This window comes from Plectrocnemia conspersa, unplaced genomic scaffold (assembly GCF_051122295.1).
Source record: "Plectrocnemia conspersa isolate PC_06_02 unplaced genomic scaffold, ASM5112229v1 ptg000012l, whole genome shotgun sequence".
NCBI classification, from domain to species: domain Eukaryota; kingdom Metazoa; phylum Arthropoda; class Insecta; order Trichoptera; family Polycentropodidae; genus Plectrocnemia; species Plectrocnemia conspersa.
In genome coordinates this window covers 9,726,457-9,738,831 of record NW_028277176.1, presented here as the reverse complement: position 1 = coordinate 9,738,831, position 12,375 = coordinate 9,726,457, and the positions used below count along the sequence as shown (strand labels likewise).

The window sequence follows — 12,375 nt, the reverse complement described above, 5'->3', positions numbered from 1 at the left end:
GCGCTTGAAATCAGATGTGTAAAATTTTCTTACATCAGATCTTTAAATTTTGAGATAACAGTCATAAGCGAGAAGAACTGTGAGAGGCACATCAGAATATGTGTCCGATTTAATATATGTCCAATTTATTTAATAGAATGCTCACACCGAGTTTATCTCGGAGTTTATAGCAGATAAAACTGATCCGCAGTCATTAGGATGGCAAAACAGAAGTTTTTAATTAGTCACGGTGCCAGTCACGATATTCAAATCAATTATGCTTTAATATCTTCATTGAAAATTACAATAAACGCTCTTGAGGTGTGAACGAGTTGTTTCAATCTACGCTGCGAGATTCCAGATAAAATTTGTGATTTATTTTTAGGCGAAAAAACCGTTAAAAAGAAAGTCTCTTTGTCGGCTTTTGACAATGAAATAAAAATATGCGCCCCTTCCCGTTATATTGCAGCAATAAAACAACAAAATAAAGTACGGATGCAATTCCAGGATAACGGTCTTTTACGGTTTTAGTTTTTTTGTCAAGGACCTTTCTTTCCTTGCATATTTTTTCTATACAAATAAGACGATAAACTCACTATATTGCTTCTCTCTTATTGCCGAGTGTTCGTAGACATCTGAAAAGTAAAAAAATATATATTTATGCAATCAATTGATCGGATCTGACGTGTTGTAATATACCATAATGGCGTCAAACTGACCTTTAATATGTATATGTCGCTTTATCGTATCGACACATCAGTGTGTAACACAATTAAAAAAATAATTACCGTGTCACTTTAATGGTTCATGCTAATAATACAATATTTTAATGAATATCATGACATTAAGATTGATTAAGTTCAACGCTAGCTAATATATTGTAGTATAATGTAAACCTTTTTATTGCGAAGCGAATCATGTTCAAAGGCAAAGTAGAAGTTTTTGCCATAGAGATTAGTGTTTTTTCGTCGTTTTATTATAATATAGAATTCGTTCAATTTCGTGTGAATAAATTATATTTTTTTTGTATTCACGGTCCGATTCGTCCAACCTTCAACGTTTACCGGAAATACTTTTCTATTACAACAAAAAATTTTGAATGAATCCAAATACATCAAGGAATAAATTAACTCATTCATAAGACGTTCGCTGAATTGGCTCGAGATTCGCGGAAGGCGATGAGATTAACCGGCTGCTAAAGGGAAGATCTTATGCAAATTTACACGTACAAAAAATGTTATAATTTTATTGTATCATAACTTTTTACGATTCTGAGAATATATGAAGAAAAAAAATACATTACGACGATCGTAAAACAAAGCTCATTTAACTATACAAATATGCACGTCTCGTAATATTTTTATCCCACCATCGCGATGCTTATCAAATTATGAAATATCGACACACTTATGAATACTCAATTTTCATATATTTTAGCATGCGAAAATTATTGTTTATAATAACATAATAATAAAAATTCAAAGAATGCAAGTATTTCTAAAAATATGCACAATAGATTCAGACAATTCTTGCAAAGGAAGCTTTTATCTGACTGTAAAGATGCGGTGATATTTTTTTACAAAGAAAATCACACACGCAGGAGCTTATGCAAAAAAAGCAATAAATATAAATTAAAGTTGGTCCAGGTAAACGTTTGCTATCTGACTTTTGCCTCACGAACCAACTCACGTTGGTTTAATATCTATTGGTATACATTCTACATTGCGACTCATGTTAGTTATATGCTTTTATCACTAATGAAGATTAATCATCATGTATAAATTGCATGAAAGTAAGTTGTTACGTAGTGTAATTGAGGTGTTAAATAGCGAGTTTGCGTTGCAATGTATTGATTAATAATAAATTAGATCCAATTATATGTTATATATTTTATCATAACCTAACCACAATTAAATTATAAAATATATGGCACATGTGTATAATATTATAGCGGTAGAAGAACAGCAATTTGCACCGTTCTTCCTGTCTACCTGTGTGTGGGTGGATATGCATATCCACAAAAAAAAGAACACCTATTATTATTTAAGGGTATGAATATTCAAAGGTCCAAGAAATAATAAATGGGCATGCGGAGAGTGGAGGCTAGCGAAATAATAGGGGTCCATCAGCATTCTGCATTCTCGGATTCGATATCAATGTATATACATATAGGTACACACTGCATACATAAATAGAAAACGATAATGGATTTAGGGCCACTGTGTCATGGTTGTAAAAACGCATATAGGAAACGTGCAGTTTTGGCGTCTACCTGATTTTGGAAGGTGAATAAAAAAATACATACATGTAGAAGAATCAGGATTCAGAGCAAATACGCACAGTATATACCTTTGAGATGGTGTCAATGGGGTTATTTATGATGTGGCATACGCGTGTCTCTATTGTTAGCCTTTGCTAAATTATGCGTTTTACCATATGCCTTCATGTGCGATTGATGGTTGAAATTTCTTAGAAAATAGAACATCTAAAGCTGTTATATATATACATACGCTTTCTAGATTATGCATGCGTTTAAAAAATAATTGAATCACGCAGATATTCATCTGAATGTCAGATAAAACAAATCTCCGCCGGTTAATCGATTATACGCATCGTTAGAAATTTCTAGACAAACGAATCAATCCGAGTCTTAAGATCGTGATTATTTAAGGTATAATATAGCCACGAGTATGGCACGCCTCCTAGTGAAAGTGCAATAAATAAAGCAACCATAAAAAACTACATAATATAAATTTGGCAACCGAATAATGAGATTGTGATCTCGTTCGGAAGATAATTTCTATGTGCATCCCGTTTCGGCTGACCTCTTATGTGACCTCCGGTACTATAATTATATAAATGTGAAAATTCTACGATAGCGAGATTGTTTTTTTTTATTATTATAAATATTTGTCGGTTTTCTTTTCGATACGAAACGTGTATGGATCGTTTTATATCTGATTGATTTTACGAGCCAAATCTGTCGAATTTAACATTTATCAGGCGCTAAGCATTGTAGATGTGTGATTTATTATATTGTAAAATATAACGTTAACTCTTTTGGCTTCCACATCGATTCAGGCTGATAACTATTCGCGTGTTTATTAGTTATGGAATTAACTGTATTAGGCCGGCGCTTATGAAATATCGAACTTTAGTACGTCAAATGTTTCGATCATGATTTCTTCATCAATTTTAAAAACTACCATAAAAGGCGTGTTATATTATTTTTAATACTATCGCATAAGTTGTAAAGATTCGAAGAAATATATTATTTTAAAAAGCCATCACTATTTAGTATTATGCTAAAATTTATTAATAGTATTGAAATTGCACTGGTAAACTTTTATTATTTAGCTGTACTAAGAACAGTGGCGTAGCTAGGGTATGTGCCGCCCGGGGCAATCCTTAAAATTGCCGCCCCCCCCATACATTTTTTGCAGAGTCATAAAATCAGCATTTTCAAAAATATTAAATTGATTGTTGTTAAGCACTTACTATTCGTAGATTTACATAAATTTTAGTATATTCAGGGTTAAGAACCACATTAGACGATTCCATCGCGAATATGCCGCCCCCAAGCAAGTGCCGCCCGGGGCGGCCCGCCCCCTCCGCCCCACCATAGCTACGCCACTGACTAAGAACCATTCTTTTCAAAAGTTAAATAATTATATTAATTATTTTACTTTTTTCAAGTTAAATTTTTATTAGAAGCTTTTTATGATTCTTTCATAAAAGCATACATAAATATAATATGTATCAGAACAGTGAGAGAGAAGTGTAATTATTAAGTAATTTTCACGTAAAAGTAAAAAAATAGCCTAAACCTAAAACAATATTTATATAGCTACTCTTTAGGATTTTGATTAAAATAAAAGTATTCTCTTTAATACCAAATATGTACATCTGCTTTTTATTAAATTGCTCAGTTGCGCTCTAGGACCCCAGATATCTCACCCTTAATAAAATTTGTATAAATATATTTATATTGCGTATTTATTGTTATTGTGTCCTTAAAAAATATTATTTGAAAAATTACAAAAAAATATATTGCTTTGATGTGGAGTAAGGTTATATTTATTTACTCTTTCTCCCGAATTATTCATGTATTTAAATAATATAACAATAATTGTTATCTTCAGCTAATACTGGTTTTTTCAAAGATTATTAAACACTTTTATTAAGAGTATTTCTATATCATTTGTGATAAAATTGAATTAAATAAAACTCTCTATTAATAGATTTTTAAATAACTATTAACGATAGTAAATCATAGTAAACGACAAGGAGATTAGTATAGTTAATTTTTGTTGCAAAAAATCTTTAAAAAAATATAACCTAAGAACGCTCAAATATATTTAGATTTCGCATAAAATTCTATGAGTTTCAATTACTACAACAGCCGCCGATTTAAATGTACCAAGGTTATTTTATGAGAATGTTTCTAATTGAATGTAAATATTATAATTAGCCCGTCGAGTAATATAATAAATAATTATTTTATCTTACTTTTTGAGCACAAAATTGCGGGGGGTGAATATTAAAAATTTATTATTTCATTGTTCCGTAGGCGAATTCGTAGGCTTTATCGCGAAGTGATCGGGCCGTACGAAAGTTTCGTTGTACGATTGCGGCGATAAAACGGCGAAGATGGGCAAAAGAAGCAGGAGAATAAGAAAAGAATCATTCATCAAAGACAATGGGCCCGAAAAGACCGAAAGAGCGTCGCTAATGTGAGAAATGCAATGCATAATTATGATTCGTTATACGTTCAGGGTTTCGTTTCTCGAGAATCTTATGTAAATCGATTAGATTTGATACTTATAATATTGAGGCAAACACAGCATTATCCAACTGTATTGTCAAGTCGAAGCGTTAAACGGTCTCTTTTTTCGATAATTTGGGAGGTTGTACCCTCGGTGACGGTATGGCACAAAATTATGTTGAGTTCGGATGAGCTTATACATGCTGGGACGTCCCAGAAGCTGGGAGGCAGCTCCCATGGCCTGTGACTCAGCCGAAAGCTGCCGCCGACGAAACTCTCTCACACACTTATTGTTTTATCTCACGGGTCCGGCCAGGGGTCGGCCTGGCTTGAGCCGCGAGCGCCTCTTATTTATTTCCCCTATGAATATTGTACAAGTCATTTAATGCGTGTGTAGTGTAATATTTTATATTATTTTAATAGTGAATAAAAATATGTTTTATTCGTTTATAATGATCAGCTTAATTTAAATAAGTATTATTATACAAATAAATATTTTAAACTCATTTAACTAACGCTTGCTAGGTGTGGAGTTGCACTTGTAGCACAACAAGTCATACAAAATAAATCAATAAAAATAATTTACAATACATATTTTCACTAATCTTGAAGAACAGATAAAAAACATTGTAATTTTACAGCGAAAAATAATATAAAAATATTTCTTAGAACCACTCTAACCCATTAATCTCAAGTATAGCAGACTACGATAAAAACAACAATAATTTTAAATATAAACACGTATTGCTAAAAATTAGAATTGCACATTTTATGTTTCTAGATAACTAACTAGATTTTTTATTATATTATAATAAAATAACATATTTAAATAATCAAGAAGAACTTATTGTTAATTAATTTCACAAACAATCAAGAAATTTAAATTGAAAAATTTGTCTTTGAAAGGGCAAGTGCTCCTTCATTAACTCTTTTCAAAGCAAAAACATACATTTGAATAAAAATCAGTATTTTCTTAATTTTTCAAAGAATTTATATGAAATAAACATTTATTCCATTTTCATTTTTGAAAATTTAATTTTTTTTTTAATACAATACTTTATTTTAAAACTAGTTCAGAGTATGAAATCATCTAATATAAATATATTTTATTATTTTATTAAATATTCTACTGCACATTTATAACTAGTCAATTGAACAAAAATTCATACCCTGTTTATTTTTTAGGGTTATATTTTAATGTTATTTGAATGGAACAATTGTGAATTATGAAATCGAATATTACATTACATAATACACAATAGCTGCTGTTGATTGACGTCAAATAAAAAAGCCCCAGTTTGTGACCCCTGTATCAAACAATCTATCCGGCTATGATAGACCCATGGTCAGGTACATTTGTCTTTTTATTATGTGAATGATAGATTAAGCTGTCATCGCCGCGTTGAGCACTTTTGTGTTTGTTCATATTTCATGCCGACTCTTAATTTATACTAACAAATTTGTTTCGATACATCGATACACTCAAAAGCTCGCACGCTCATAATGGGAGCAATTTGTACATACTTTTGAATTACCCGTTCAAGAAAAATCGGTAAATCCCGACAAGTCGCACGGTAAAAGTGCACATACGTTGATTTGTGTAATTTGGAGATGACTCGGCCGATTTTTTATACTTATCAAGGGTTCTGAACCCACTTAACAATATTGTAACAAGATTCCCACTACGTTTTCGTAGCAGTTTGATTGCTCCGATGGCATCTCACTAATTTGGTTATTTTTTATATACAAAGGACGATATTAGCTGATGAAAAAAATTGTAGTAATTTTTTAAAGCTCATAAATATTCACCGGCGGCTTTGACGCAACAATCAAACGGTTAAAATTTAAATTAGGTCCTGAAATTTATGTTGCGGCCTTCTGCGAACGATGCTTTTTTACAGAAAATTGTTCCGAGATCTCGATTGTTTTATTTATCCAATCAAACTTGCAGATTTGATCTACTAGAACCTAATTTTAAAACTATTGAGCAACTATATCGGTTCTCCGTGAGCACTATATAGAGCTCATTAATTAATCATAATTAAAATTGCAACCAAAGCAACGAGGCTAATTCGCTCTTCGCAATTACTATTGTGTAGTGTGCAAAAAAAAACTTATCAATATTGTGCAATTTTATATTATATATAATGTGTATGTATACGCGTGCGACCTGAATCGAAACCGTTTGGCAATAATTCTCATTGAGCAAGTGGCAAAACGAAGAAGATCTCGTATGAATCGATTTCGCGCGCGCAAATCGCTAGAGCCGATTAAGAGAAGGGTCGAAACCCTACGGTTCGCATTACGCGCGGACCCTCGCAAGAAGGTGGTAGTTCCTGTTTTTATTGCCCAAATCCGGCCGCGTGTCAATCGATAGGTTTTTAGCTTAATTTTGCGGCCATTGTTGGTCCAGAACGCGTCTCGAAGGAGTTGATAGCTCCAGTTTTTATTGCTCGAATCCGGTACTGCGTCAATTATGATGGGTTTTGATGATTTTTACTACTCTACTACATAAATCCAGTCTTATAAAGCTCTAGTTTTTATTGCCTAATTCCAATGGGTTTGTGCTTATAATTTTGTAGTCATTGTTGGGCAAAAACGCATCTGGAGATGCTCGCAGTTTTCTATTTAGCACCGGTCAGCGGCAGCAGCGTAGGGAATAATGGTCCCTTTGAATGCGACCTCATTGTGATTGTATTATGGAATAGAACTACGTTCGAGGGGTGTGGGCGGTAATTATTCACGACGACAATGGTCAACACTTACGAAGGGTTTTGTGCTATATTGGGGTTGAAAATAGTAAATTGACGGTTTCATCGCGTGGCAAAATTTAATGCGCTACATTTCAGTGTTGATTTTTAAAGTGAACTGTTAGATCTATTTAGAAAACCTAAGTAATCTGATATATAGCATTTATTTAATATTAATGTACACAAATAGTAGATATATGTGTATCAAAACCTTTGCCAATTATTAATTGCCAATTATTATTTATTGGAAACCTGTCGAGATCAAATATATTTCCGATTAATAAATTAAATTATTCAATAGTTTTGCTACTATTAATTTAAATATATTTCTAATAAATCGTTTTAGAGGTTTTCTTTATCGATTACTTAAAAAAAGTTTTGAGACGGAATTGTTTTTGTTTTATTTATTAGGAATATCTATATTTATATAATAATAGTAATTATTCAACAATCATTAATACTGCTAATTATTAATCTACCGTTTTACAATTTATAATTATTCTATTTATTTTAGGTAATTTACTAATGTTTATATTATATATAATTAGTATCAATACCGACAATTACTAGATAGGTATTAAAGTCATAGTCATATTAAAATATTTTTCAACGGTTATTTAGCAATTATTATATTTAAAGGCATTGTTTTAATCTTATTTATAATACAATCTATTTATGTATTGAAATTAAGTGTAAAACGATTAAATATATTGCTGATTAATTACTATTCGATTACAAGTTGGATTTTTTTATTCCTAAATTTTTATTTATAATTTAGTATCAATAAGCACAGTTAGTAGATTTATTTACTAAAAGTTATAGTTTTGCTATTTTAATATTTTTGTAATTGCATCGTTTGAGGCAGGTTTTCATTATCAATTATCAAAATTATTTTGATCCACGTGGAATTTAATTAATGTTGTTTAAATAATTAGGAATATCTACTCACAAATTAATTTTAATTATGATGCGATCAATATTACAACTGATTAATAAACTACAGTTTTCAAATTTTGTTTTGGGCAATTTACTAATTTTTATATTTTATATATATAATTAGTATATATAAAAGTCATAGTTTTGCTAATTATAATTTAAATATTGTTTTGTTGCAGGATAATTAGTAAATTTAAGTAAAAAGTTTTATGGGATATAATGGTTTTGAACTTATTAATAATTCAAATTGAATCAAATGTAGGTGTAGTATATTTTTTTATATATTCAATTTAACTATGAAACAATAAAATATATTGATCATTAAAAAAATGCTACTTTATGAATTACTAATTTTTATGTTTTATATATATTTAATTAGTATCAATATGCACAACTAAACATTATAGTTTTGCTACTATTGATTTAAATATTTTTTTGTTGTGGCGTATTTTTATTAAATTTAAAAATAAAGTTATTAGTATTGAAATGTTCTGAGTAATTAACTATTTTTTTACAAATTGGAATTATTCAATTATTTATTTTATATATAAATTTATACTAAAACTCATATTTTTACTACTCTCAATTTTAACGTTTTTCTAATTCAATCCTATTTAAGCAGGTGCTCTTTTTTTGATTATTAAAAAGCTGTTTTTTGGATTTTTTTTAATTCAAGCGGAATCTGTTTATGTTTTAAAAAATAATCATGCATATCTATTTATATATTTGATTTAATTTTTTTATAGGGTATTTAAATCAATTTTATTGAAATGATCCTATTTATATATTGAATTAAAATACAAAACAATTAATTAAACTACTTTTTACAAATTTGAATTAACCCATTATTTTTGCCTCATTTTTATATTTTATGAGTATAATTGCTATCAACATATACAAATAGTAGATACATATATACTAAAAGTCATAGTTTTACTAATATCAATTTTAACATTTTTCTAATTTACTCGTTTTTTAACAGGTGCTCTTTATTGATTATTAAAACGCAATTTTTTTGGATTTTTTATGATTCAAACGAAATTTGATCGATTATGTTTTAAAAAATAATCATATTTAATTTAAATATATAACAATCAAACATATTGTTGATTAATTAACTATTGTTTTACAATTTCAACGCCATAGTTTTAAATATTTTTATAGAATTCATATGTCAGACAGTATATAGAATTCATATGTTTTGCTTTTATTTACGTATTTATTTTAAATATAAAACAATTGATTATATTTCTGATGAATTAATTACTTGTAAACAAATTAGAGTTAATCTATTATTTTTTGAAATTGAATCGTTTCCATATACACAGTTAGTAGATGATTGATAAATTTTTCTTTTACAATTGATTTTTGACAGGTGTTTTAGATTAATAATTTAGTATGTATGCAATTTAAATATAAAACAATGAAACGTATATTAAATTAGTTGTATACAGTTTATAATTAATAAAAATATACACAATTAGTTGATAGATTCTAATTTTTTTTTGATTCTATACTATGTAATAAAATATTTGTATTTTATATGACTCTAAAGAATAGGATCTACGATTTTGATGTTTAGTGTTACAAGGGATATGTATTGTAGAATATTTGAGGCATAAGGGATGTCTAATTGGTGGCATAGTAAACGTCGCGCACAGCTGATCGCCGTTTATCGATTACGCTCGAGGGGTAGGTAGTAAGGGTGAAACGTCAAACCTGGAGGCGGGCTGTTCGGGCTGGACGGCGAAGGCGACATCCGATAGATGGTCTGGTGCATGAGTAGCCTTCCGTTGCCGAACTTGGACATGGTGAAGTCGAGGGGCTGATCGCCCTCGGGGCCCGGTCGGCGCACGAGCATGGGCATCCCAGAGGGCTGAGACTCCTGGGGCTTTTCCCTGTCGCGCTCCTCGGAGTCGGACTTGGGGGTGTCGAAGTAGGAGCTTTGAGACTTGAGCCAAAGGCCCAGACCCAGCAGGTTGTTGTTGTTGCACCGCCTCGGCGAGTCGGCCGGCTGGGGCCACCGCCTCGCCACCTCGGGCTCCAGCTCGAGCTCGGCCAGGACGCCGAGTGTCGTCTTCGCGAGTACGGTCGTCCTAGCGGCGCATGCTTCGCGGGCAACGCGGACTGTGCTACCGGCGCGAGGGTCGAGAGCGAACTGCGCGGGTGTCCGCGCACGTGGCGGTTCGCGGGCGGGGGACGGGGGCGTGGCTCCGCCTCCTCCGCCAATCGCGCCGCCGTGCCCCACCCCCGCCTCTGTCCCACCGACCGCTCTCCCCCGCCACCCCACACGCCCTTTTTATACGTTTTATATGAATTTTAGCTTTTCTTCTTCGTCTTTCTTTATATTTCGCGCACCGCCACTTTTTCTCTTTCGCATATATCGCATCGCGCGCTTTCGCCGTTTACGCCGTTTATTAAAGGGCTTTCGTCTCGTTCTTTTTTACGGCCGTCCGCCCCCTCGCCGCCTCGCAGCCTCTTTCGCATATAATGTACATAATACGCTTTATCTTTCGCGCTCGAGTCTCGAATCCGGGAAATTTAAAGTAGCTTTTTTGTTATAAACATAATTTATGAGCAATCCCACATATGGATATATGTACGTCAGGGACATCATTTAGTGAGAGGGGGGGGGTCAGATGAAGACAATCCCCCCTCTTGAAATACTATGAATCTTAATCAAATTGAAATATGAAAAAAAAACAAATTTTGCCTCCCCCCCCTGGAAAAATCTAGAATGACTTTCCTCATTCTAAACCAAAAAATATCGGGTTATCCCTCAAAGAAGATCTTAAAAAATAAACTTGAATCTACACCAAAAATATTTTTTTAAATACGTAATTTCAATGAAATCTTATCGGAATACATTTTCACCGGTTTGCTCGCATGGAAACATCACAAGCAAGGACGGTATTTTCGTAGGGGGGGGGGGGACACTGGTCATGTCATGTATTTTAATTAAATATAAAATATTCTTAATAAAATAGAAATATTAAAAAACGACCAATGACTGGCTAAAGTAAGACCCTTCCCCCAAAAAAACTGAAAAGAAGTCTCTGATTCTAAACCACAAATTCTTCGGTTATCCATAAAAAAAACTACAAAAAACACTTTCGAATCTATCCTGAAAATATTTTTTAAGATGTTATTTCAGTGTAATTCTATCGGAATACATTTTCACCGGTAGGTATTTATTTTTACTAATAAAAATATAATTTATATAGCAGGCGCTAAAAAACTTAAATGATTTCAACTTATTCATTAAGAAATTAATAAATATTCATACACTATTTTTTATATAATTTTATGATTTCCTCAATATACATATGTATTCTAAAAATAATGCACTCAGCAAAATAAAAATAATACACAACATTTTAATTATTTAACATAATATTATTTACAGGTGCAATGGATAACTACGTGAATGTACAATTTGTTATAGTTACGTTTTTGAGTATGCTATCTGTGTTTGGGTAGAAAAAAAGTTGGCAAAAACCTCCTATAGAAAATGTTATCATTATTTATAAATACTTTTAGCCTTCAATTGAAGGCTAAAAGTATTTATAGATATAAACGAATTGATACAAAGTATTTTCGAAAAAAACACGTATGTGTAAGTCGCAGCATATTTATTAAATTAATTTTAAATACTAAATACTTAATTGAATTAAAAAAATATTAATGTTATAAAAAGTACATACATTAAAATTACCTATATACTTTCGATTTTTAAATAAAAAAATCCTTGTCGCCACATTATTATTTAACCCAGTGATTTATATTGTAAAACTAGGTAAATTTATTTAATACATTTTATATGAATATTTATTAATATAATATCTTATTTAAAATAATTTATTTTTGTTCACTTTGTGTTCTATTAATATTAAAATTAAATCACTTTCTTTAACCGTGAGAGCAATATTTAGTGTGAGCAATAAT

At 31.3% G+C, this 12,375-nt stretch overlaps 1 protein-coding gene across 2 annotated transcripts in view; it reads right to left on the bottom strand.

The window, feature by feature from the left end:
• Positions 1–10,584, bottom strand: part of LOC148228151 (uncharacterized) — a 130,557-nt gene extending 119,973 nt beyond the window's left edge. The window contains exons 1-2 of one of the 2 annotated variants that reach the window (XM_088199160.1): positions 10,150–10,575; positions 576–614 (exon numbers count right to left, since the gene is read on the bottom strand). In XM_088199160.1, coding sequence (XP_088055286.1) covers positions 576–614; positions 10,150–10,297 — 187 coding nt within the window. In that variant the 5' untranslated portion in view covers positions 10,298–10,575. Of the gene's footprint in view, positions 1–575; positions 615–10,149 lie in introns of both variants that reach the window. The other variant, XM_088199159.1, reaches the window with a different exon arrangement.
• Between the last annotated feature and the right edge of the window lie 1,791 nt (positions 10,585–12,375).